We start from the raw sequence: 23,948 nt of genomic DNA, 5'->3' as shown, positions 1-23,948 counted from the left end.
AAAGAATCGCACTAGAGGTAGTTTCTGCTGAAGAAAACTACTCCTTTTTTTCCCATCACAACATAGTGGCTTGATGACCACTGTCCATTATTCGTGTATCTTCCAGAACCGGTATCTTCACTAGGAGTCGCCAGGCAATATCCCCATGGAACGGTCTTTTTGGTTGAGGGGCCAGGCTACTCAGTTGGAAGGTATTTAGGCAAGACCCTGGTAAGAGTTGATGCAGACGTCGAGGGTGGCGCCGAGGTTGTTGGCCTCCTTGATGAGGTCAGCAGAACGAGACTGGACGGTGTCGATGAGCATGAAAGCGATGGTCTGAAGGGTAGAGTTAGTACAGTGCTTGTGAGTTTCCAAGCGAAGACGGAGGTGGCGGATTCACTTACGTCGACAACACTCTCAAGCTGTCTGAGGACAGCGGCGACAGGTTGGCCAATGAAGGGGACAGTGGTGAAGAGGCCAGCCTTGCCAATGAGGATGTTCAGGAGAACTTGGTGGACGCGGACAAACTAGATTTTCTTGTTAGTTTTGTTCATTACGAGGGGAGATTGTACTCACCTCACGGAATGCGTCGAAGATGGCGTCGGAATCAGGGCCAGCCTTGACAGGCTCAGAGCCCTGCATCTGAGCGATAGAAGTAGTGACAGTGCTGATGATGTCGGTAAAACCAGCAATGATCTGGGGGAATGGTCCCTGGCCGATAACGATGAGAGGTCCGTTGATGATGGTGATGGACTGAGCAGGGGCCTGGAGAGCCTGGCTCTTGGAGGTGAGCATCTTGATGTTGCTGACGGTCTGGGCGGGAGTGATAGCCGCAGAGATGGGAGCAGCGAGAGCCAAAGCGGCAGTGAAGATGTTGCGGATGGAGACCATTTTTGCGGTTGTAAAAGAAGCTTTTGTTGTTGAGCTTGGGTTGAGTGTTGAGAAGGTAGTAGTGAGGATTGTAGATGGAGCTGGATGATGAGTTGATTCTGTCGAGGACTGGAGGGGTTATATACATCTGATGTTGTCCAAGTGTCAGTGTAAACACTCGCTGTAGCTTACCACGATGTTCAAGGACAAATGCCACTAGGCATGTCGATCTCCCACATGCATCTGTTGAGATGTCGATCTTTGCAACTCATCGGTAGTCGGCGAGGCGGTGTTACTGGTGATAGGTGCCAAATCACCATGTGTGTAGCGCCGTCAGTCCCGTGGCTGGTTGATATTAACGTTTGTTCTTTGTAGCTTACTCCACGTGTGTCACGCTTGATTGGACCGAAGGAAGATCTCTATGCTCTACTTTTTGTAGAAGCAGCCAAAGCATTTGCATTAGAACTTGTGGTTTTGTGACCATGAAGTCCCTCAGAGCTTACACTGACTTTCATCATTCCGACCTTGAGCTCTTTAGAGAGTATCCTCCCCAGCGAAAACATATTGCATAGACATTGTGATCTTCGCAGGGGCTGAAATCATTCGCACTAACACATGTTAGTATGCAGAATCTTTGGTAACTCAGCTGCACAACTCATCGCCGAGTACTCATTGTGGATAGAAACTAGAGCACTGACATGAAGATCTCCGGACCCTTGCTCTCCCGCCCCTCGCGATTACACCGTGCACCACTCATTGTCTAGCCCTGCGCATATCCTCCTCGATTAACGTCCGAATTAGCGATGTAACATGAAGATCTTGCCGGTTTTCCGTCACGCCAAATTAACACAGTACTGAATTCGGACCGAGCACTACCACACATGTGCATGTATGCATCGTAGCCTGTAGACGGCGTGCTCCCCTCTATTTGGCTGGACAGAATTGGGAATGCCACAAGGCACGTGCCGGGACACAGGGCTTGTATGTGGCTGTGGGTACGGGACGGGACGAGCCCCCCTAATTCTTTTGCTGCCGAACGCCGTAGCGGAAGCTCTAAGATGAGGTATTGCTATCGCAAAGAGACGCAGATACTCCTTTGATCAATAGCTTACGATGCTGAAGACACTATAGTATTATTCTGAGTCCTGAGGCGCAATGTAAACATGATTCAGGGTGCCTTGTGAGGTGGATGGGTCATTGTCCTATGTGGTACGCCAAGATGAATGGTCAGGAGTTAAGCAATTGCTTTTGGAGAAGCCCAGGTGGATCGAAATGCACTAAGATCGCGGCTTGGCGATGCAGCCGGGCGAATCAGACGAGATCTTCCGATGCGGCGAAATCGCACGCATATGTCATCGTGGCAGCGAGTCAACTTCCTGTACGATCATCATTTACCATGACACATCTTCACATGTGCTGAACAAATACGTACAAGCGGAAGAATATAGTACAGATTCGAATGTAGACGGTGTCCAGTCCGTCGCGAACCTTAGATTCGTCTCTCAGCATCTCTTCTTTGCCGCCGGTCGCGAGACAGCTACCTACGGCCCCCTTTTTGCACAGTAGCAAGACCTTTTTAGGAACGCCTGCCCACTGGTACACACGGAGTGAGCTACTGGTCCGCCAGAGTCTTCTCGGCAGGGTCAGTTCGCGGCTGGCTCCCGCTCACTACGGCAATTAAACGTGCCGCATGCTTTGTTCTCACAAAAGGAAACTGAGACAAAAAAAACTAACGCAACTCTGCCCTGATAGGATGATGCCAAAGCCACTCGGCTTTGAACTAACAATAGTCAGCAGTAGAAGCCGACAGCCAGTCATAGTCGCATGCTATGAAAACAAAAGAAAATGAGTAATTGGAAGCCTACTGAGGGGCCCGAATCACAGGTGGCTGAACAACTAAGACGGAAACTGAACGCGCCAAAGCTCTGTCGTCGAATCGGATTTTTCTTCTGGTAATATCCCGCACTACTGTTACCTAAAGCAGTGCGGTGGTGGTGGTTGTGGCGACGGAACAACGGGACCCCGCTGAACTTTCAACCCTTATTGCACGTGAATCATAGAGTACTACCGACGTAGCACTGCAGAGCTATGTGTAGACGCAGAGTTGACGATACACATGGAGATGCACCCAGAGGCATCAACCAAAGGCAAGGAAGTCCGTTCCCGAAGCGTGCTGTCTTGCATATGAAGATTCTCTAACCTATTTTGGGAGGTGTCACATGTCGTGGCTAGTTCGAACCACAGGTCTGGGATCTGGTACTTTTTCCAGTACTAACATGTCAGCTGTGTTGCTTGGAGTAAGCACAGCTGCTTGGAGTTCTGGTTCTTTTTTGCAATCTCCGGACAAGGCCTACGGATTATGTTTGCTTGTTGCATTTTGTGAGCGAAACACCATGGCGTCGACTGCTCGGTAGCCAAGCCAACCATACGCGCCAGTCTGTGCGAGACATACCGATCACACTGTAGTCTAATATTGAAAGCGACTATATGGGTATAGTACAGATCTGACTGATGTGACATTTGAAAATATGATGTCATACTAGAACGAAGTTGCGCTGACTGACAAACTCTATGCGAGTGAAGTATTGGAACTCCATCGAGTGACATGTCAAGATAACAGCATGATCGATACTCGTGTAGGTACTGACTCAATCCCAGGATCGGTATCGACGCTAGCCACGAAGCATCTTGGAGAACTATTGCAACTTACCTGAGTCATCTCTCGGATCTCATTGATGCGCAGCTCGTGAGTGCCGCAAATGTAGCACTGGAATAGTTGCAGCTGAATTCCTTTCCAAATCCTGCATCTTAGCAGCCTTTTAACGATATGGCATTCGACCACATGTTTTGGGCATTCAAAGGAACATCAGATGAAGTCGAGACTCTTGTACAGCAAGTCATTGTCGAGCTCAACCCTGGAAACAGCATCAGTAGCTTCGTCGTTATCTACTCCACTACTTCTACCTTTGACAACTACGGCTTTTTCTATTGAAGTATCCAAAAAGACAACATTGCAGGTAGCGAAGGTATCACTCTCCCGCCTCCTGGGTCGCAATTAATTCGTTCCAACACTCCATTCAGACATCATTCACCGTATTTAGTTTGCAAGGTAGACCTGATGTACGCAGTGCGCCTGGAAAGCGATATGTGCTTTACATCCCCGCTGGCGCTCTGCGTACTTGCATCCTGTCTCCGAAGATGCATCGGTCGATTTCATTACTACTGGACTAGTAAAACAAAGTGCGATCCTCATGAGAGCTTATTTCTACTGGCAGGTGTGAGAAGTGATAGTTGGTGTTACAAAATAAACACTAGGAGGCTCTCCCGGGTTACCGGTCTAGCTGCTGAGTTTGGGAACTGGTGGTGTATCCAGAATTTGACTCCCATATTTCTCACAGTAGATCTTACTGCGCGGAGCTTGGAGCCGTTACCCTGATGCCAATTGGTAAAACGTCTTGCTCGTGTGGTTCTCTAGGCATTTCCATCACACTGTTATGGATCTAGTCGTGCCTGATGGCTTTGGTATTTTGAAAGGTTATCGCAAGGCAGAGGTTACTCTCATGAAACAGAGCTGACTCTTCTGAGTCCCAGCAAAGCCTTAAAGTTGATTCTTATTCCTTCCCCTCAGCCTTTTGATGACCGGAAAGGCCCATGGAATTGTAGCAGTTTTGACCAAAAGGTCTGTACTACGACAGTCACAAGACTGTGGATTTCGTTGATATTGCAGAGGCCTCGGTCAGGACCTGCTGGTGTCGTACCCTGGAGATAGTGGCCTACAGACATCGCATCCAAATGACAAGGTGAAAATTCAAACCAGCACGAGTGTGTCTGCCTTGCCTGGTCTTGCTATGGTAGAGAAATCTAGGTAGCCTAGGCAGCGTTTGAGAATGCTTAGTGATCCATGAGAGTTTAAAGCGGCGACGTCGCGAGTGGGGCGGGAATGCATGGCCCATGTTAGTCTCCCGCGTTCCTCGTATTCCGATACGCGCACGCTCTTTTCTCGTATTCAAATACGCGCACCTCTCACCAAAGACATTCTTTTCCCCTTAGTTACCCGCCAGATGTCCACCACGCAATCCAACACAGCATCGCCTTCTGCGAATGAAGGCGACAAAACCATCAGGAAGATAACAAGACGATCACACCGCAAATCGCGTGCTGGTTGTAAGAATTGCAAGTCGCGTCGCATCAAGGTACGACAATTGTTAGGTCTTGCACACCCTGAACAAGGCAATAGACTTTGCAGGGCTGGAGCTTAGTAATTAGAGAAGCCATAGATGGTCTGCAGGAAGCATCCGAGACCCGGCCCTAAATGCACTGGCTGTCGCAATAAAAAGCGGTTAACACTAACGTTTATAGTGCGACGAGGCGAAGCCAGGTTGTGGCAACTGTCAGTATCGAAAAGTACGTTGCGACTTCACTGAACCAGCCACCTCCTCACCCAAGCACCACGGAGAAAACAGCCTCAATTCTATCTCTGGAGAGCTGCCTGTATCCGAGATCGAGCTCACGTATCACTATGCAACATCAACCTGCTTCACCCTTTCAGCATGGCCCAGTGGAGGTGTCTCCCGGCAAAACCAAATGGCTGAGATCGGATTCAAGAACTCATACGTTCTGCACTTGATGCTGGCATTCGCAGCAATGCATCTGGCACACTGCCGTCCGCACCGCAAAGAGGCATACCTCGCGATGGCAGACCACCACTACGAGCGCGCTCTGGTTCTGGTTACACCACAGATTGCAACCCTAAATTCCGACAACTCTGATGCAGTATTGCTTGCCGAACAATTGATATGTTTTATCGGTTGGAGTCGGGGCCCGCAACCTGGGGAATATCTTGCCTTTGGACGAGATAAGAAATCAGATTGGTTGGTCATGTTCCGCGGCATTCGATCAACCATCTCAAACATTCAACGTCTGCCATCTCACAAGACCCGCCCATATTCAATAAACGGAGTATTACCTCCGTTGCCAGCCCTAGGAGTACCCGAAGAATACGAGAAGCAGCTCGACAGACTGATGGAGCTTGTGAAGTCTGTATCAAAGGATTCACCTGGTTACAGGGACGATGTCGAGGCTGTCAATATACTCCAAGAGATGTACAACAATCGGTATCAAGGTGGAGAGGACGAGTACCACGTGACTTTTGGGTGGCTCTACCGTGTGACGGACGACTTTCTTGAGCGGATGCAGCAGCGTGATCCCATCCCTATGATCATCTATGCGCACTTTTTGGTCCTTATTCGTGCTTTAGAACAGTTTTGGTACATGCAAGGATGGACACACCATATCATGAGCGGGATCTGGGATTTGCTGCCAACGGAATATAGGGCTTGGTTGGAGTGGCCAATAAAGAGAACAAGTTGGGTCAAACCCTGAGATGGCAAACATGTAGGTTTTTGAAATAACACTCCTGAAACATAATGATATTCGACATGGGACAATACCGTGAGCTACATTATATTCCAATCTAGCCAATCCCCATAGGCGGGGAATTCCCGGTCTCGGGGCTACTTGCAAAAGTGATCTCTCTGGTAACGGCGATTGAGGAGACATGCCAGGCCCTCGGCTGCAGAAGACCAAACCTCTAGCAATCAGTCAAACATTGATAGCTTTAGCGTAAATTGTCGACAATCAATCCGAATTGCAATCAGAGCCAGCCTAGATTCACAATTCCATCCAATGTCGAAGTATCTCCATGTGATTGATCGAATTTGATCATCTATAAAAAGATACACTCTATTGTAGCGGTTAGAGTACATCTTCAAGACCGCTCTTACTGGTTAGCTCGCTTGCTCATCTTCTTCTTGAAATACCATAGTCCATTCGAGGGGGTAACTCACAGACACCCATTTGTCCTTTGCCTGCGCCCGATAGCCCCGATAGCTCCGCTTGCCCGCCACCCTCATTTCCCAGCGTACTTGTTAAGCGGCACACGTCCATCATCGCTATTCTCAAAAGCCGAGCCGTCGACCTTCCGAATGTATCTGAACAGCCTGCCAGGATGTATGACTGCATAGCACACAGTGCTCGCCAGCAAAAGCGAAGCGTCGAACACATACATCATCCACTCCGTCTTGAGAATATGGCCATCCGGACCTTGAGCAAATTCAATCAGGCGAAACAGACTCCGTACAACAATCAAAACACTGACTACGTACAGCGCGTAGAAGTGCTTCTCCCAGCTCACACGTGGCCGTTCAGAGACACTGGAGGGACTGCCGCGGAGTCTAGTGTGCAGCACCACAACCATAACAAGGAACAACCCAAACGCGACAAGCTGAATCGAAAGCCCAATCTTTACAATCTTTATGCCTTGCAAAGCTCCCTCGGGCCCGCTGGCCTGCGCTGCGGAACCAGCCATCTGGCACCCGAAACTCGCAATGTCGATGACGATGTAGATTTTGGAAATCCAGGTCGAGCGGATGAGGCAGTAGTCGTTTGCATCTAGGTTGCGAGCTAGGCGGCCGAGCGTCATGTACACGGTTGCTGCGAGGAGAGGTGCGGAGCCGAGGATCAGCATCATTTGGATTAGGTAGGGTGTGCCGTTGCGGATGTTGTCGTGCGCCCAGGCGCGGCCGTAGTAGCCTGCTGCTTCGCCTGGATTGCTTATTAGAAAGCCTGAATTAATTTGGGAGTCGGGGGTTGAGTTGGAGGCTTTTTTTGCTTTTTTTGCTTACCTATGCATCCGAGGATGAAGGGGATGAAATACCAACTCCGATATATAGACATAAGAACGATATGTGCGATAGCCATGATCCCAAACATGACCATATAGGCGTATCCAGCGCCAATTGAAGGGTTGTACGGGAAAAGATCGAAGTTTGCTTCTCCACGAGGAGTGAGGTGTACCGACGCCATATTGCCGTTGCTGGAAATTCCAATGAATGTAGAGTTGACGAAATAGAAACTTTGAAGCGACTGTTTAAATTAGAGCGTAACAACATGAACAGAAATACGAATTCTCTCTTTTTTTTCCCTCCTCGACACTTTGCAGAATTTATAGTAGAATTAGCCCATAAGTGTCGAGGTCTCGTATGTTGAACGTATTCGTATTCTAAGAGCTGCACCCCTGCAAGTTTTGGTGGGGCGATCAACAATGCACTGATCACTAGTACGCAGTATGAGGCTGAGTTTTGATCAATTTGTACTACTTTACCGGACGGTGTAAATGCTTAGAACGGCTGAGCAACTCTTATACTCTACTGCTATGCTAGTGTGCAGTCTGGGTTATTGTTTCTAACAACTTTTAATCGCGACATTGGTACCTACAAAACGTGTCTAGAAAGCTATTTGTCACGCGGTTCGGGAGAACAGGTATGGTACCAAGGTATTGTATTGTCATTGTCTTGGGAAGGCTCTCCCATCTAGCTATATACTTTTGGACACGTGCCTCACGTGACACTATTTTCTCAGATTTTAGTAATTAGGTTGGGCTAAACCCCTTCCCCCCAACACGTTTTAGATAGAAAGCTCCGTTACTGGTACACAGATTTTGAGACTATAGAGGTGTTCGTTAGGCAACATAATACCGTTTCAGATCAAGTCTAGCGCACTAGACTTATTCATTACATTTGGCTGATTTACTTCCCACCTTACGCTCACAAGCAACCCCAGACATATGTGCATTTGGTACCCGGAGGCGTACATGATGACCTTCCATTTTTCCCATCTCCTGCGAATGTTCCTGGGCCGCCTCTGCAGCCGGTTCTTTTGTCGTAGGGATCCGCGTACTTGAGATCGATGTCGCAAATATTCTGGTTATTACATGTTCCCGAGACGTTCCAGATAGTGCTTGTCCCCGCATAGGAGACGGCGATAAGGGTAGTAAAGAAGACGATAGAGAGTAGCATCTTTCTTTTTGGATAGAACGAAGCAGAAGTTGAATATGTAGGAATGAAGTTCTTTCAAGGTTGATACACGTTGGCAAAGTGATCGTCTTGATGTTGAAAAGAAACCTTTACTCATGCCTCTAGAACCTGGCTTTTATATATACAGAAATCAAATGCTAGTAAAGAAAACAGATCGAGGAGGCTGATTCCAAGAACGACAAGCGCATTGCGTATTAATAGAAAGCGCCACGATATTCAATGTAGCCGCAAGAAGGCAAATCTAGACTACTCCAGACGAAAGCGCAGAAATAAAGCTTTGAGTAAGAAATTAAGCGTATTGCTTACTTGTAGAAAGCGCCACACTATCAAGTGTAACCGCAAAGGGGACAATCTAGACTCTTCCAGTCCGCTTACGTTATATCCACCCCGGAACTTTCCTTGCATTCGACTTAGTTTTTTGCAGCTTCGATGCTCAATACGAAAGGATTTATATCAGCCGCCCTTAAATTGCTTTAGTTTTTTCTTGTTCAAAGCTTATTGAGCGGGGGTGGCAAAGCGTGCTGGCATCCACGAGTTCTACTCGGTCGACTACAGGGGGCCTTCACCTTAACCGTAGTCACGTCCTTACTTAGGACACGAGAGGGATAACAAAGAGAAAATGTTGTAAACTTGAACTTGAAGTCGATTGCATAAAGATCCCTACTGTACACATACAAAAAGCTCCTGTCTTATACTCACCAAGTCAGATCATACTATCTGCACAAGGGGTCACTTAGTGACCCTTATGCACCGGCCCGTTACGATAGATAGAAATAGATCTAAAGAGCATATAAATAAGCACCGAAATATAAGAGTCTTTGCGACTTAAGTACAAGGTACCGCTGTTTTGCTGCCTTCGTCACAACCGTATTTTCGTCGTCGTACCCAATGGAGTTGTACCTAATAGTTATATACCCATTAAGTTGTGCACACATTAGTATTACCGAATAATCTTCTAAAAGTCGAGCGACGGTATCCCTAAAGCTCATCCAAATCCGTCTAATTTAACTACAAAGTCGATTTTTTTGACACCCGATCTCAGCAGCTTAGGGTATGGCCTACTATCCTTTTCTCAGATAGTTGATTTGATACGCTACATAGTAAATAGAGATAAAAAAAAGTAAAGTCGTGCAAGGTACTTACGTAATGTTGGTGGTTCTTTGCGGAGAGCCCTTTACAGTCATCCACCACCTACGTATATCAAAGTTGGAAGTTAAAAAAAGAAAAGGTAAAAACGCCGTGTATTGGCGTCGGCATCGGCATCAGCCTCGCCTATGTTCGTTTCTTTAAATTCTTTTTTTCATTCCTTTAATTCTATTTCAAAAGCAACAAAGAGGGAAGGGAAGAGTATATATATGTGTGTGTGGAGGGGTTGAACCACTTTTTACTTATATCTACAAATATAGTTATACATACATTTAAGAACTTGGTTATGTTGGACCCGGACCTCGTTGAAGAGGCAATGTTCTCTTCTCTTAAAAAAAAAAGAAGGACAGAGAAGGGGGATTTTTCTAGACCAATTGTTCGGCAATACATCATGGTCGTCATGGGTAATCATCTTCGTCGTCGTTCATCATCGCTTCAAACACAAACCTCTCTCGCTCATGCTGTCCCAGATACTACTACACCTTGGGGTATCTCTTTCTCTTTCTTCCTCCACCAATGCATGCAATGCGTACATCGCTTCGGAAAATGAACTGCCAGTGAACGCCTTTTCCCACTTCGCCCACGCGCGTCCTCAATAGACTCTCGGGGTCAAAGTATTTATTTGGCGATATCGTCACCCCAAACGCTCTTGGCAATCTCAACATTAAGTCTAACCTTGGCCCATTGCTCCTCCTCGGTCAACTCGTTACCCTCAGCAGTCGAACTGAATCCACACTGGTGGCTCACACACAGCTGGTCAAGACCATTTGGTGTGATCTTGGCAGCCTCATGCAACCTCTTGATGATCTCGTCCTTGTCATCAAGTGTGTTCTTCTTGCTCGACATGACACCCAGGACGACGACCTTGTGCTCGGGGAGGTGGCGCAGGGGGCTGAAGTCGCCAGAGCGCGCGTCGTCGTACTCGAGGAAGTAGGCGTCGACGTTGAGTTCCTTGAAGAGGACTTCGGCGACGGGCTCGTAGCCGCCTGAGGCGAACCACTTGGAGCGGTAGTTACCACGGCAGAGATGGATGCCAATCTTCATGTCGGCAGGCCTCTTCTCAATGGCCTTGTTGATGAGCTCGGCGTACTTGCGCGGCAGGGTGCTGAGGTCCTCGTTGCGCTCGGTTTCGGCGGCCTTGCGCATATCTGGGTCGCACAGGTAGGCAAGGTTTGTGTCGTCGAGCTGAACGAAGCGGCAGCCGGCCTTGTAGAGGGAGTCGAGCTCCTCCTGGTAGACGCGTGCGAGGTCGTCGAAGAAGACGTCGAGGTCGGGGTAGGCGGAGATGTCGATGGAGGCACGGCCACCACGGAAGTGCACCATGGTGGGCGAAGGAATGCAGACCTTTGTTGTGGCCTTGCTGCCATTGTTCTTGATGGCCTGCTCAAGGAACTGAAAGTCCTCGACCTGGATAGCTTTGGGGTGGCCGAGCTTGCCAGTTACGACGAGGGTTGGCGGGGAGAAGCCGTCCTTGTGCCTGATGTTTCCAACCTGACCCTTCTCTTCGATACCAGCGACGTTCTTGAGGAAGTCGAGGTGAAAGTATGCGCGGCGGAACTCGCCATCAGTGACGGAAAGCAGGCCATTGTCTATTTGCTGCTTTGCAACCTGGGCAATGTGCTCGTCTTCGACCTTGCGAAGCTCCTCGGCAGTGATTTCGCCATTGGCAGCTTTTGTGCGTGCCTCGAGGACGGCCTTGGGGCGGAGGAAGGAGCCGACGTGGTCGGCGCGGTATACACCAGTGGGAAGAGGCATGGTGGTGGATGTTTTGGTGAAGAGTGTGGTGTAGTGAAAAAAAAGACGGGATTGCTGGGAATTTAAGTCAAACGGATTACAAGTACCGAAAATTTGTAAAGTGAGTCTTCCGCCTTACTGCATGATGCACCTATTGCTAACAGGAAACCATGAAGCTACCCCACCACGGCAGTTGTTAGAGCCAGGCTAGGACATGGATTCCTGGCGCCCAGCAAAAGCCTTCGCAACAATGACACTCCGAGTGGTAGCCGCCCGGTCCCAGAAACAGCTCGCCAGGCATGCGAGACTGGCGCAAAAGCCGCCCGCGTACACATACCCAAAACAACGTTTCTTTTCAAGGGCAAATGCAGAGAGTTGACGATCGTCGGTTCATGCGGCTCATCTATGGTTGGCGGGTAACATGACGTTTGGTGGGGTACATACAGACCCTGCCTTGCTAGCCCACCATGCCCCCCCCCCCCGCGGCTCATCGGCCCTAGTACTCTTTTGCGGCTGACACATGGGTCACGTGCTTCGGGGGTAAGAATATATCCACATGTACACAGCGAGTAGCTATACTATTACAATTGGATATATTGGTACATGGATGAAACATAAAATCGCTACAGTAGTCAGTCCTGCTCTATGCAGCCTTCACCAGCTTTGCTTCTAAGAGTTCGCCAAATTGCCCCTCCCATAAGCCATCTTCTTCGTCGTCACTCTCCATCAGCAACGCATCAGCCGCATTGTAGACTCGATTACCTTTACCATCAAACTTCTTCTCCTTCTTGACCAGGTCACGCGCTGCAATCCTCAATTGGATCGTCCCTGCACCAGGCCCTGAGTCCCCTTCGTGCTCTACAGTCGCCGTCTTGAACCCACTAATTTCAGGCGTGACAGTGATAGGGTTCACAGTAAAGAACTTGCATGCAATCACCGCGCCCTTCTTCATGTCCGCCGCGGTAAGATCAGGCAAAGTACTCATATCCTCGGGCAGTGGCGCCAAATCAGTTTGCGCGGCTGTCGCAAGGTCTTGTTGAAGCTGATCCTCGATTGCTGCATCTATAATCTCCGACTCATTGTTGGCTGCAGGAGCATCGTCATAGTCCAGAATGATCTTCTCTTCCTCATCTTCCTCCTGCACTGCATATGTCTGTTGTGGTGCATGACTCTGCTTCTTCTTCTTCTGTTTCTTTTTAGCCGCCTTCTCCCGCATCGCCTTACTGGCAGGATCCCAGTGCTGTTCGAATGGAAACGGCGGGGCACTAAGCTCAAACTCCTCATCCCAACACTCAAAAGCAGACACGTTGATACGCGACTTCCAGAAATCAGGGTCTGATGCCCCTTCAGGCTCCGTGACTTCATCCACCGCTGCTTTGTTTCTTCCCTTTCTGACCACTGGTGCTGCTTGTCGAGCAAGTATCCGACCAATAGCAGCAGTATCTGGCCGTAGCCTTCTCGAAGCAACTGCTCTTTCGGCGGGAGCTTCGTCTACTGGCATTGTCTCTGGCTGCACCGAGTCAACTGATGGCACAGGACCAGACAATGTGTCTCCAAACTTGGCCATCAGCTCTTGTTTTCTTTGTTCCAGTTGTAAAGCATCTTCGGCCGCCGAAACCTCGTCATCTAATCGTTTTCTCTTGCCTTGAGATTTAGAAAATGGCTGTGTGCTAGTAGAGCCCTCTTCTGCTTCGGGCTGGCCAAAGTTCCCTTCCTCATAGTTCTTCAGGTCACTCAGACCCGCACCCTCAGGGAGCACACCAGATGCTATCAGGCGACGAAGACGATTTACTCTAGTGCGTCGAGAGTTTCGGACCTTTGTGGCTTTGAGTCCCTGGCCTGGAGGAACGTGCTGTGTTGCTGTAGTCTTGCGGCCATCCTTCGACGATAGGACGTCAGGGGGAGCGCTTGCATCGCTGTCATCGGAGTCAGAGTCGGAGTCGGAGTCGGAGTTACTCGTCGTATCTGATTCTGACCCTGAGTCTGACCCTGAATCTGACGTGTCTGAGGCGCTTGACGAACTGCCGGGCTTGGCTGCCGAGCCCGAATCTGAATCTGAGTCGTCTTCTGAATCTTCGGCAGAAGAGGCGGATTCGTCGCCATCCCCTGGCACAAAGTCGTCATCTTCCTCACTGTCATCAGATTCATCAATCTCTGGCTCCTGGAAGTGTACTGTCTTAGACTCTCTCCCAGACTTGTTCACACTACTCCTAGAGACTGTATGGCCATTCAAGAGTGGAAGAGGCTCTTCTTCTTCTTCGGCTTCTTCACCGTGTTCCATAAGCAAAGCTGTGGCTTCTGGCTCTGGCTCTGCTTCTGCTTCTCCGTCGTCGAGTCGGCGTCGCTTGCGTGGGGGTATGCGAACTGGGGGTCGGTTTGGTTGTCGCAAGTAGGGTCGACCGAAAGGAATACCATCGACAAGGTGTTGACCTCCGTCGGATATCTGGTCACGGCCAGTGAGGGTGCGCGCGCGTATTTCGGCTGTCATGAGCGGTCGGATGCTATAGTTGAGTCGTCAGCATACAGCAATACAGTTACTATCATATTACGTACGACACATGGTCGTCTTCCTTGAGCGCATTGATGACAGGCATAAAGTGAAGGCACTCGAAGCCGCCCACCTCGACGACATAGTGCTCCAGGCCCCAATGCTCAGCCTCTAGCGGGATAATGTAGTTAACATCTTCGAGCAAACGCGTAATGGTGTATGCCTGTGTACTGTTGGTTTCGGGAACGCTCCAGAGAATGTTGGCAGCAGGCAGGCCGTTCCTCTGCACCGTCAATCGAAGCCTCATATCGGCACGTCAAGTTGCATGTGGTTTGCGACGAGCCAAAGTCATCTGCATCGCGAACTTTTGGACATGGCGCCGCGACCAATGACGATCTATGCGCGTCCGACTAGCACACTTTAGTCTTAGCGCGTTTATGCCGGTCGATCTTTCACAGTGACATTCCTCCCGCATGACGCAATTGTATGCATTTTACCTGATCTAAGACGACTCATACTCTTATTCTCACTTCTCCTACAACCCTCACTTCAACTCAAATATAGTTTGGACAACAACAAGAACTCAGAATGCCAGTTGGTAAACCAGTCAATACCCTCAAGGGTTCCTGGAAGCGTCTCTTGAACGATGAGCGTTTGCGCCGCTCTTCTCAAGTACTTTCAGTTGTCGATTCAAACGTCTGCATCTTTGGTGGTGAAGTCAAGCCTCGGGAGCCCATAGACGACAAGGTCGATGTGGTTCCCCTCAAGTCCAGTATGCCCCTCATCTAAACAGGCCATCAAGGTACATGGCTAAAACGGGAACAGATGCAACAAACCTGGAAACAAAATCGGCTTCCTCAGCACCCAGCCCAAGAGTAGGAAGTGCATCGGCCGTTCTCAATGGCAAAATGCACTTATTTTCTGGACGCGGCGGTATCGACATGGCACCCATAGAGGAACAAGGCGCAGTGTGGTGCTACGACCCCACAAGCTCATCATGGACAAAGATCACCCCAGCTGATTCATCAGCGCCCTTTCCACCAGCACGTAGCTATCATTGCTCTACTAGTGACGGCAAGGAGACTTTCTTCCTCCATGCCGGATGTCCTGAAAAAGGACGCCTATCCGACTTATGGATGTTCAACATCAATAACCGTACATGGACACAGGCACCAGATGCTCCAGGCTCCCAGCGTGGAGGCGCTTCAATTGCCTACCATGATGGCAAGCTCTACCGAATGAATGGCTTCGACGGTACGACTGAACAAGGTGGCAGCGTTGACGTATTCGACACTGCCAACAGCACATGGTCCACCGATACTTTTGAAGCTGATGGCTACAACGGACCTCAGGCCCGCAGTGTCTGTGTTCTATTACCAGTTCGACTCGCTCACAAAGACAAGCTTCTCACGCTCTTTGGCGAACACGACCCTTCGTCACTAGGCCATGCTGGAGCAGGCAAGATGCTAAGCGATGTCTGGATCTACGATATCACTGAGAAATGGTGGACACAGCTTCAGCCCGAAGGCAGTGACGGTGTGCCTGAACCTCGTGGATGGTTTGATGCTGATGTTATCAAGGCTGAGAGTGGTAATGATAGCATTGTCATTCATGGTGGACTGGGTGAGAACAATGAACGACTCACTGATCTGTGGCAACTTGTATTTTAATATATGTGACCTGAAATCGGGACTACGGATTCTAGAATATCTCAATGAAAGATTGTTTTATCTTGTGTTCGTGAGGGTCTGCATCATGGTTTATACGTTCAACATTGTTTATAAAGGATATTGTCGTAGTCTTTTCTAACAAGATACTGTTTCTATAAACACTTGGATAGAAATTGATGTAATTGCTTTATCCGTGGATATACAAGTATGCATCATTGTCGCACTTGGATAAAAGAATATTGATTTGGTTGATGTTCAGTCTTCTTAGTATCTGTATTCCATCAGCAGTCAAAGTAACGGACAATCTTGTACTTAGCAACATGTGTAACAAGCCCGCCGAGCGGAATTATATTCAAATCTATATGAACTTACCTAATGCTCCTTTGAATTGAAATGCATCTACACGACCGCATCAGAAGTTGCTTGACAGTACGACATTCTTTTGGTCAACACGGAGGCTGGGATGCGCATGCTTTTCTTCCCATGGGAATTTTTGTTGTTTAAACCAACCAGATATCACTTATTTCCTACATTACCCATCCCTGTAGCCATCCTTGCTTTTATTAACCTTTCACCTCGTACTTTAGAGACTGAATAATATGCTCGTGGTATAGAAGTCATTGCCTCGGGTGCAACACCCGATACCGAACCACGACAAAATTTGAGCAATTTCATATAAGAGACCTCAAATATCATCGATTTCACATTGGAAGATCCCAAAGATGGAAATAATTCCACGCCCATTACGTGAACGTCAACTTCATACAAGACCGCAACCCCGCACTTGCTATTCGTCCCCATTATCCGCGTCATTTCCCCGCACAACTATGCCGAGAATCAACATAAAAACATGCGGCGAATAGTGCAAGATACTTTGAGCTCCAAATCACCAGCTATTGATTGAATAACAGTTAAATTCTCATTGATGACTCGTTGGAGCAGCGAAAATGCATTTTTTGGTTCTTGCAGGTGCAGCAGCTGTTGCGCTCATAGCACGCATCTTATTTCCGCTTCTGAAAACATTCTTCTCTCCACTACGCAATATACCAAGCCCATTCTCTGCCCGGTTCACTGATCTTTGGTATCTATGGCGAGTCCAAAAAGGCAGATTTGAGTGGGACAACATTGAGTTGCATCGAAGATACGGCAAGTCGTATCCTCCTGTCATGTGTGATTGAATTACCTTCTACAAATCGGATATACACCAGAGATAATCACTTACATTTTGACTGCAGGTGAGGTTGTTCGTTATGGACCAAACCGGTACTCCTTCTCTTCACTTTCGGCGCAGAAGTCTATCTACGGCCACGGCTCCAAGTTCCCAAAATCTTCGTGGTACTCTTCATGGAGTAACCCAGACACATCGCAGTGGTCTCTTTTTACAGACGACTCGATCCGACGTCATAGCGAGAATCGCCGACAGTACCAAAGCACCTACAGCATGTCCTCGCTCGTCACCTACGAGCCATACGTGGACGAGTGTGCGGACCTCTTTAGCCAGCGTCTTGGAGAACTTGCCAGTGCGGGCGCATACGCAGACATGGGACATTGGCTACAGTGCTACGCATTCGATGTCATTGGATTGATAACGTACTCCAAACGATTAGGGTTTCTAAACGGAGGCGAGGATATTGGTGGCGTAATGGCGGCTTTGGAGGACCATTTGCAATATGCAACGTTTATTGGAATCTTTTCGTGGTTGCACAAATACCTCTTTCACATTCGAAATTGGTTGGCTGGCCCGACAGGAACAGGGCGAGCATATGTGGCCAAGTTTACTCAAGATCGCATTGCAGAGCATCAGACGGAGCAGACAAAGGGGATACCAGTGGATGGAGCAGAGAAAGGGAAAACGAGCATAGACTTTCTGACAAAGTTCTTTACGAAGAATGCTGACTCTCCTGAGTCCTTTACCATGTACCATGTCGCCTCAGGGTGCGTGTCGAATATGGTGGCTGGCTCGGATACTACGGGCATTACTCTCTCTGCTATTCTCTACTACCTGCTTAAGAATCCTCACACGCTTGAGACACTTCGGCACGAGGTCGATGAGCGCCAGCGACAAGGTCAAAGCAGCCACTTCATTACATTCAAGGAGAGCCAAGAGATGCCCTATCTCCAGGCGGTGATGAAGGAGGCACTAAGAATGCATCCTGCCACTGGCCTCCCGCTGGAGCGTGTGGTGCCATCTGGTGGAGCAGAGATATCCAATATGTTCTTTCCTGAAGGCGTAAGTTGCCGCGCTGACATAAAATGGTCAGATCGAAAGATGTGCGAATACGCCAACTGATAAACTTATGTTAGACTATTGTCGGAATCAACTCATGGGTTGCTCATCGCGATAGCACCATCTTTGGTCCAGATGCACACCAATTTAGACCAGAACGCTGGCTTGCTGGCGACAGAGAGAGGCTCGCTATCATGGAGCGAAATTGGATGCCGGTATGTCATGGATTCGTCATCCATCTATTTGATCGACTATTGCCTCAATTCGCGCATCGCCACCTCGCGTACATCCCTTCTACCCTATTACCCAATCCTGTACCTCGGGCGTCATTTACTGACTAAAATACGTACTTGCGCAGTTTGGCCTCGGAGCAAGAACCTGCATAGGAAGACACATATCGTTTCTGGAAATGTCCAAGTTAATCCCCATGCTTGTTCGAGACTTTGACTTTACTCTAGCCAGCCACCTGCAAGCGGCTGATCAAGAGTGGGAGACGACAAACTATTGGTTCGTCAAGCCGCGCGACTTCCAGGTCAAGGTCGCGGCTAGACGGCACAATCAGCAGTGATTGACATGGGGATGGTGGAAGAAGCGGTAGGACAACGCAACACCGCATTCGTTCCGGATAGTCGAGTTTCCGGATCGCACATCATGCCAATTGCGCATAGTATTCGATCTCGGCCCCCAAAATTTTTCCTTGAAAGAAAAAAACGTGCCTTGCCGTCACCCTCTCAACAAAGAGTAGACCTGACAGTAATTGTGGACACCGCTTCGGTAGCTAGTCCATCCGATTGCGCGATGTGACACTATACAGCAAACGGGCAGAACACGGGCATGGTAGATAACAGCGCTTCCTTCGGTGTTTATTTTTTGTTGGATTGACCCTAAAAAACCTGATCGCAGAGTACAGTAGTTGTGTAATCTGCACGAAGGATTCCTACACCTAGATAACGGTCTGCACGGCTTGCGTTCCCGTCGTATGCATGCATAAAATCCTTGTGCGTATCGAATCGTACGTTAAGCTAGCCCAATGCCCGTTCAGACCGCATACGCGGTATCAGAAAGCAATATATTGTTAGAAACACCGACATAATCGCTTTCTTCCCGCCTTGCACAACCAAGCATTTCCCCCCAAGGCCCCAGGCAGCAGCAGGCGGGGGTGGTGGGCATAGCGGTCTGAAAAAAGCAAAAACAGCAAATGGTAAAGGGATAAGGGAAAGGGAAAGGGAAAGGGGATTTCAGTCAGCAAACTGGCGCGCGGTGATTATTTTTTAATGGGGCACGCCAACAGGGTTCCCGGGTTCTGGGGTTTGTATTCTTAGGGCGAGTTTTTGTGTTTTATCTTGCCGTCCAACGAGTGGTTTGGAAGGAAATCACGTTGGCGGTGACTACACTACACCTGCGTTTGCCAATTTATCGATTTCTCACCGGCGCCATGCAGGTCCTTTGATACAACGTTTGCTAGGGGGAGAGTTGTTGGGTTCAACCACCGAGCGAGCGAGCGGGCGAGGAGGGGGGGGGGGGGGTTGCAACACATGTACGCCAAGTGTGCTATGGTACGATTAATTATTTGCTATGACGCGCATATGTCTAATTTGACGGCGGCGGCCTTGGAGAGAGTTGTGGTAATTTGAAGGGTGTGTGCTGGTGCTGCGCAGTGGGTGCTGCTGTTCCACAACGTATCACTAGTTTGCGATAGCGATGTTAGGCGTCACTATGAATGACCTACTGGTTGACGGGCGCCCTTACACATGCATGACACGCCGTCGCGCGCGCACCCCTTTTGTATCGTCTTTTGTGACGTATCAGATTGTCGTCTGCCGAGGGGGTGGGACGAGTGGATTGAATGGGGGCCTCGTCAGATTAGGAAAACCATAAAAAACAAACACCAGGAATTTTGCTGATACACTAATCAGTGCGCTGAAACGGCCATGTTAGGGATATGCCCATCTCCCTATTGTCGTCTCTGTCTCTCTTCAGGTCCTGTAATGTAATAATCAGATGCACAACAAACGCCACATTTTCACCCGCTTTTAAAAAAAGCCACAGACGCAGTCCCTGATGAAACAGGTACAGGGTCGGGGTAAGGTGAGCAAAGAAAAAACAAAACAATAAAGTCGGTACTTTGAACACAGAAGCAATTCAGAAGCGCAAATCCGGCACGATACCGACCGATGCCGTGTAGTTCTGAAAACAAAACAAAAAAAAACAAGAAGAATCCTCCTACCGCATCGTATGCCGCATGAAGCAAAACAGGGGAAACTAAAAAGCAAGCCATCCGCAATCCCGCTTCCGAAAAAGCAAAAAGGAACAACAAAAGAAAAAACTGTCCGGTTGAAACGGCCCACCCACCACCACAAAACAACCCCATCACACACATGCACTCTGCACTCATCCCACAATCAACCCCCCCTGTTACTGCCCTCGGAACCCTGTCCGTCTGGCCCACCTAACCACCTTACCCCCCTGTCCCCCCCCACGCTACCACCAGCCATCCTAACCCCAATAACCTTACCCCATCCACGACCCGACTCATCCGTGTTTCGACTAGCGGATTCGTATTTGCATGTGTGTGCGCGAGAGAGCGGCTGTTGCACGCCTTGTTCACGAGCTGAACACACCCACACAAACACAAACAAAAAAACAGGGTAAAGCGTCAACGTCTTTTATCTTTTTTTTGCTGCTATCTCGGCGTCTTCAAGACTAAGAATACGAACGGTAGGGCGCTAATGGGGGGGATACGGCCGATAGTACGGGCTGGCTTGCTGGCTAGCTGGCTAGCTAGCTGAACGGACAAAACACTCGACAAAGGGGGGGGGGGGGGGAAACACCGCAGTTGAGTGGGTTGGGTGTTCTTTCTCATCAACTTTTTTGCCAATAGCGTTTGTAAGCTTTAGTGTTTGGCATGTTTGCGGCGCAAACAGCTTAGGATGTATGTGTACCACATGTATACGGCAAAAGCTGCATTGAGAGGCTGAAAAGCTATCTCGGCTTTAAGAAAAAAAAGGGTATAGAGTGCGAAATCGGGAGTGGGAAAGGGACGGCGGGCGTGCGTGAAAGGAAGCGCGCGAACGCCATACATTGGCCCAAAAGGTTTCGCGAACAAGACAAAAACGCCACACCGCTGGGTTTAATTTCGAGACGTTCTCGCAAAAGAAGATGATTTGAGATTCTTGGGTGGATTTGGCAAGCGCGTGGCTCGGGAGGGGCGGACGGGGATGAGCGAAAGGATTTGGGGCGGGTGGAGAGGAAGGGGGGGGGGGATGCATGTGTTTGTGTGTGGCTAAGGAAAAATAGAGTGTGCAGAGTGGGTTACTACAGCGAGATAATGCACATAGGGAGCGGAAGAGAAGGAGCGAGGCTTTGGTAAGTAGCAAGGACACGGGCTGTACTAGCCATGTGCTGCCCTTGCGATACGGTGGGGAATGCGGTGGAGGCAGTGGATGCGGGCGGAAGGGCTAACATGCTGGATTTGGATGGTTTATCGGTTTCGCACTCGGAAGAGGACATGTTGGCGAGGGTGCATGCGCAATTGGGCGAATCAAGGATACGTACATTGGCTGGATTGAGAAGACGCACGAGCGAGCAAGGTGCGCGCTTTTGGTATGAGTCCCGAAGTGTCCTTCTAGACGTGGCATGGAAGCCCTTTTTCTTGCCACCAGAGAACATGACGAAGCTGGGAGAATCTTTGCTGATTTCGTAAATTTTTGGGTGTGGCGTTCACAATTGTCCACAGCCTTTGCAGAATCTACAATGCAATGCCGGTACTTCAGACGAGCCGAGGTGGATCATTCGATTATGCAAGGCCACCAACGTAAGCCTGTTGCCAGCAGCAATCCCGTGTCAGACGGCATGTGTGAGAAGCCAATATCAAGAATAAGGAACGACAAAGGTCCGTGAAAGGGCCGCAAGGAGTATCAGCGTAAGATGTGTGGGGTTTGGTCGATGAACATGGATTAAAATGTAATTCTACAACTCAGTTCTTGGGCTTACCTCGTTTGTAAGAAAATGTGTATCGTGCGCTTCAAGTGTGCCCAAACAAGACGCGCCTAATGCGCCTCTATCATCCCAGTATGCGATAAACGTCTGACGTGCCGTCGTGTGCCAACTATCCCCAAAAACCAAAAAAAAATAAGCAAAACAACCCTTCGGTAGTGTAAAAAAGACACGGGTGCATGCGGACCCGTGAAGATCGAAATTGGTCAAAGATGCGCAAGCCACGTCTAGCACTTGCCGGCTTGCCACATTTTGACAGATTTGACAGTCATACCACGATCGGCGCCCTCGCCCCAGGTTGGGAGCCACTCATCCTTGGCTGTCGTGATTGTTAGTGGGTTTTCTCTACAAAATAACGGGAATATGAGGAAAACATACCATTCCAAAAGTCTCTAGGAGCGAAGTCGCTGCCATCGACCCACGGCTTGTTGCCTTCACCGTCAAAGAACCATCCGTTCTGCGCACCGACAGCGACGTTGAGAATGAGGTAGAACTTCTGGTCGAATGGTGCATTGAGGCCACCCTTGACCCACGGATTTTCCACAAGAGTGCCATTTGCAGTAGTGACGCCGCCGAAGCCACCCTTCTTCCAAAGCTGGTTGTCCTCGGTGAACTTGTAGTACATAACCTGCTTGAGACGGGAATCGAGGAACAGGAACAGGTACTTCTCGGTCCACTCAAGTCCGAACGTGTGGTAGGTTGAAGCAAAGGTTTGGCGGCGGAAGAAAGCATTACCGTGTGTGTTAATGTAACCGTCGTGCTTGGAGTCGGGGCCCCAGTGGAGAGTCGAGGACATGAAGTCGTTGCCTTCGGGGTAAGGCCATGCGTTTCCGCGGAACTCAGCAATGTCGATTTCTCCGCTGCGGGGCCACTCGCCGTAGACATTTTCTTCAGGCATCATCCCTAAACATCAGCGTTAGTATCCATCGATATTGTGGCGCAAGTTTCATATGCAACGTACAGATGGCGGGCCACAACCAGTCACCCTTTGAGGTTTTGGCGACAACCTCGACACGACCGTACTTGATAGATTTCTTTCCCTTGGTAGTCATGCGTGCGGAACGAACAGGAGGAATGATGGCACCAGTGGTCGCGTTGGACCTGATGCTGCAGGATTTGTAGTCGGTCGAAGTGCAAGAACCGTCACCACCTGCCTTGGTGATGTTGAGCGTGTAGCCATCGACAAGCTGCTCTGCAGTGATGCCCGTGGACTCGGTCGTCAGAGTCGGAACAATGTGGAGACCCTCGGCATCAACATAGCTGTTCTTTGGGTCGTCGGTCGTCCAGTCGAACTCGCCATTTCCGTAACCACCAGTCTAAAGGTGGGTGGTTAATTTGGCGAAAGAGGAATGTTGACATGGTTGCTTACCTGAATCTCGTAGCCCCAGTTGGCGGGGTCAATCTTTTCAAAGTTGTCATCCATGATGAGACATCCTTCGGGGACCTTGGCTTCATTGACACCTGTGTATGCAATGTAACCGGAGAGACCCAAGCCGATGACTATGCAGGCGAAGGTGATCCAGTTGCCAATCTTGGTGCGCTTTATCCTTGGGTCATCCTTCCATGGAAGCTCGCGCCTGGAATGATGGTCAGTTTGTGCGAAAGATTGAAACAAGCATATAGACAACATACTCTCCCCGTAGCCTGTAGCTCTTGAATGGTCGCGGTTGTTTCCGCAGTTCAGCATTGCCCATTTGGTTCGGGCCGAGTCCGAAGGAGAGGTTGGAGGGGTTCCTGGGCAGGTAGCTACCAGCTGTTGATTGATCGGTACGTCTTTGTGTCATGCCAGCAGGAATGCTTGGGACATGTTGGGATTGGGCCTCAGGTGCCGGAGCATCAGCCTCGGGGGCTTTCTTACTACGCTTGAATAGAGAAGGCATGTTTGGGCGGGAGGAGGGGGAGGAGTAACGAGTGTGGAGAGCAAAAGTCCAAGAAAGGCTCGAGTGGTGAGCGGGCCGGGACGA

The 23,948-nt window shown here is 49.3% G+C and overlaps 9 protein-coding genes across 9 annotated transcripts; 3 read left to right on the top strand and 6 right to left on the bottom strand.

Moving 5' to 3' along the window:
- Positions 1–195: 195 nt before the first annotated feature.
- COCVIDRAFT_102275 (hypothetical protein) lies at positions 196–870 on the bottom strand (the record flags this gene model as incomplete). The annotated part of the gene is made up of 3 exons (XM_014699969.1): positions 196–315; positions 384–506; positions 556–870. The coding sequence occupies 3 exons, from the start codon at positions 868–870 to the stop codon at positions 196–198; spliced, it is 558 nt and encodes a 185-aa protein (XP_014555455.1).
- A 2,043-nt stretch (positions 871–2,913) lies between these two features.
- COCVIDRAFT_38809 (hypothetical protein) lies at positions 2,914–4,328 on the bottom strand (the record flags this gene model as incomplete). Its single annotated transcript, XM_014699968.1, has 4 exons — positions 2,914–3,120; positions 3,560–3,650; positions 3,741–3,893; positions 4,258–4,328. The coding sequence occupies 4 exons, from the start codon at positions 4,326–4,328 to the stop codon at positions 2,914–2,916; spliced, it is 522 nt and encodes a 173-aa protein (XP_014555454.1).
- Positions 4,329–5,433: 1,105 nt separating this feature from the next.
- COCVIDRAFT_102299 (hypothetical protein) lies at positions 5,434–6,231 on the top strand (the record flags this gene model as incomplete). Its single annotated transcript, XM_014699967.1, has 1 exon — positions 5,434–6,231. The coding sequence occupies one exon, from the start codon at positions 5,434–5,436 to the stop codon at positions 6,229–6,231; it is 798 nt and encodes a 265-aa protein (XP_014555453.1).
- A 526-nt stretch (positions 6,232–6,757) lies between these two features.
- COCVIDRAFT_102317 (hypothetical protein) lies at positions 6,758–7,713 on the bottom strand (the record flags this gene model as incomplete). Its single annotated transcript, XM_014699966.1, has 2 exons — positions 6,758–7,452; positions 7,533–7,713. 2 exons carry the CDS (start codon positions 7,711–7,713, stop codon positions 6,758–6,760), a joined length of 876 nt encoding a protein of 291 aa, XP_014555452.1.
- A 2,774-nt stretch (positions 7,714–10,487) lies between these two features.
- On the bottom strand, positions 10,488–11,624 carry COCVIDRAFT_38806 (hypothetical protein; the record flags this gene model as incomplete). Its single annotated transcript, XM_014699965.1, has 1 exon — positions 10,488–11,624. One exon carries the CDS (start codon positions 11,622–11,624, stop codon positions 10,488–10,490), a length of 1,137 nt encoding a protein of 378 aa, XP_014555451.1.
- Positions 11,625–12,246: 622 nt separating this feature from the next.
- COCVIDRAFT_102302 (hypothetical protein) lies at positions 12,247–14,398 on the bottom strand (the record flags this gene model as incomplete). The annotated part of the gene is made up of 2 exons (XM_014699964.1): positions 12,247–14,104; positions 14,157–14,398. 2 exons carry the CDS (start codon positions 14,396–14,398, stop codon positions 12,247–12,249), a joined length of 2,100 nt encoding a protein of 699 aa, XP_014555450.1.
- Positions 14,399–14,679: 281 nt separating this feature from the next.
- COCVIDRAFT_38804 (hypothetical protein) lies at positions 14,680–15,761 on the top strand (the record flags this gene model as incomplete). The annotated part of the gene is made up of 2 exons (XM_014699963.1): positions 14,680–14,863; positions 14,917–15,761. 2 exons carry the CDS (start codon positions 14,680–14,682, stop codon positions 15,759–15,761), a joined length of 1,029 nt encoding a protein of 342 aa, XP_014555449.1.
- A 947-nt stretch (positions 15,762–16,708) lies between these two features.
- On the top strand, positions 16,709–18,556 carry COCVIDRAFT_102262 (hypothetical protein; the record flags this gene model as incomplete). Its single annotated transcript, XM_014699962.1, has 4 exons — positions 16,709–16,924; positions 17,002–17,991; positions 18,066–18,203; positions 18,347–18,556. 4 exons carry the CDS (start codon positions 16,709–16,711, stop codon positions 18,554–18,556), a joined length of 1,554 nt encoding a protein of 517 aa, XP_014555448.1.
- A 3,655-nt stretch (positions 18,557–22,211) lies between these two features.
- Positions 22,212–23,864, bottom strand: COCVIDRAFT_38802 (glycoside hydrolase family 16 protein; the record flags this gene model as incomplete). Its single annotated transcript, XM_014699961.1, has 5 exons — positions 22,212–22,303; positions 22,363–22,887; positions 22,946–23,300; positions 23,354–23,561; positions 23,617–23,864. The coding sequence occupies 5 exons, from the start codon at positions 23,862–23,864 to the stop codon at positions 22,212–22,214; spliced, it is 1,428 nt and encodes a 475-aa protein (XP_014555447.1).
- Positions 23,865–23,948: the final 84 nt, after the last annotated feature.

The sequence above is a fragment of the Bipolaris victoriae genome (assembly GCF_000527765.1).
Source record: "Bipolaris victoriae FI3 unplaced genomic scaffold scaffold_55, whole genome shotgun sequence".
NCBI lineage: Eukaryota > Fungi > Ascomycota > Dothideomycetes > Pleosporales > Pleosporaceae > Bipolaris > Bipolaris victoriae.
The sequence above is the reverse complement of the archived record's forward strand: the minus strand, read 5'-3'. Positions and strand labels throughout refer to the sequence as shown.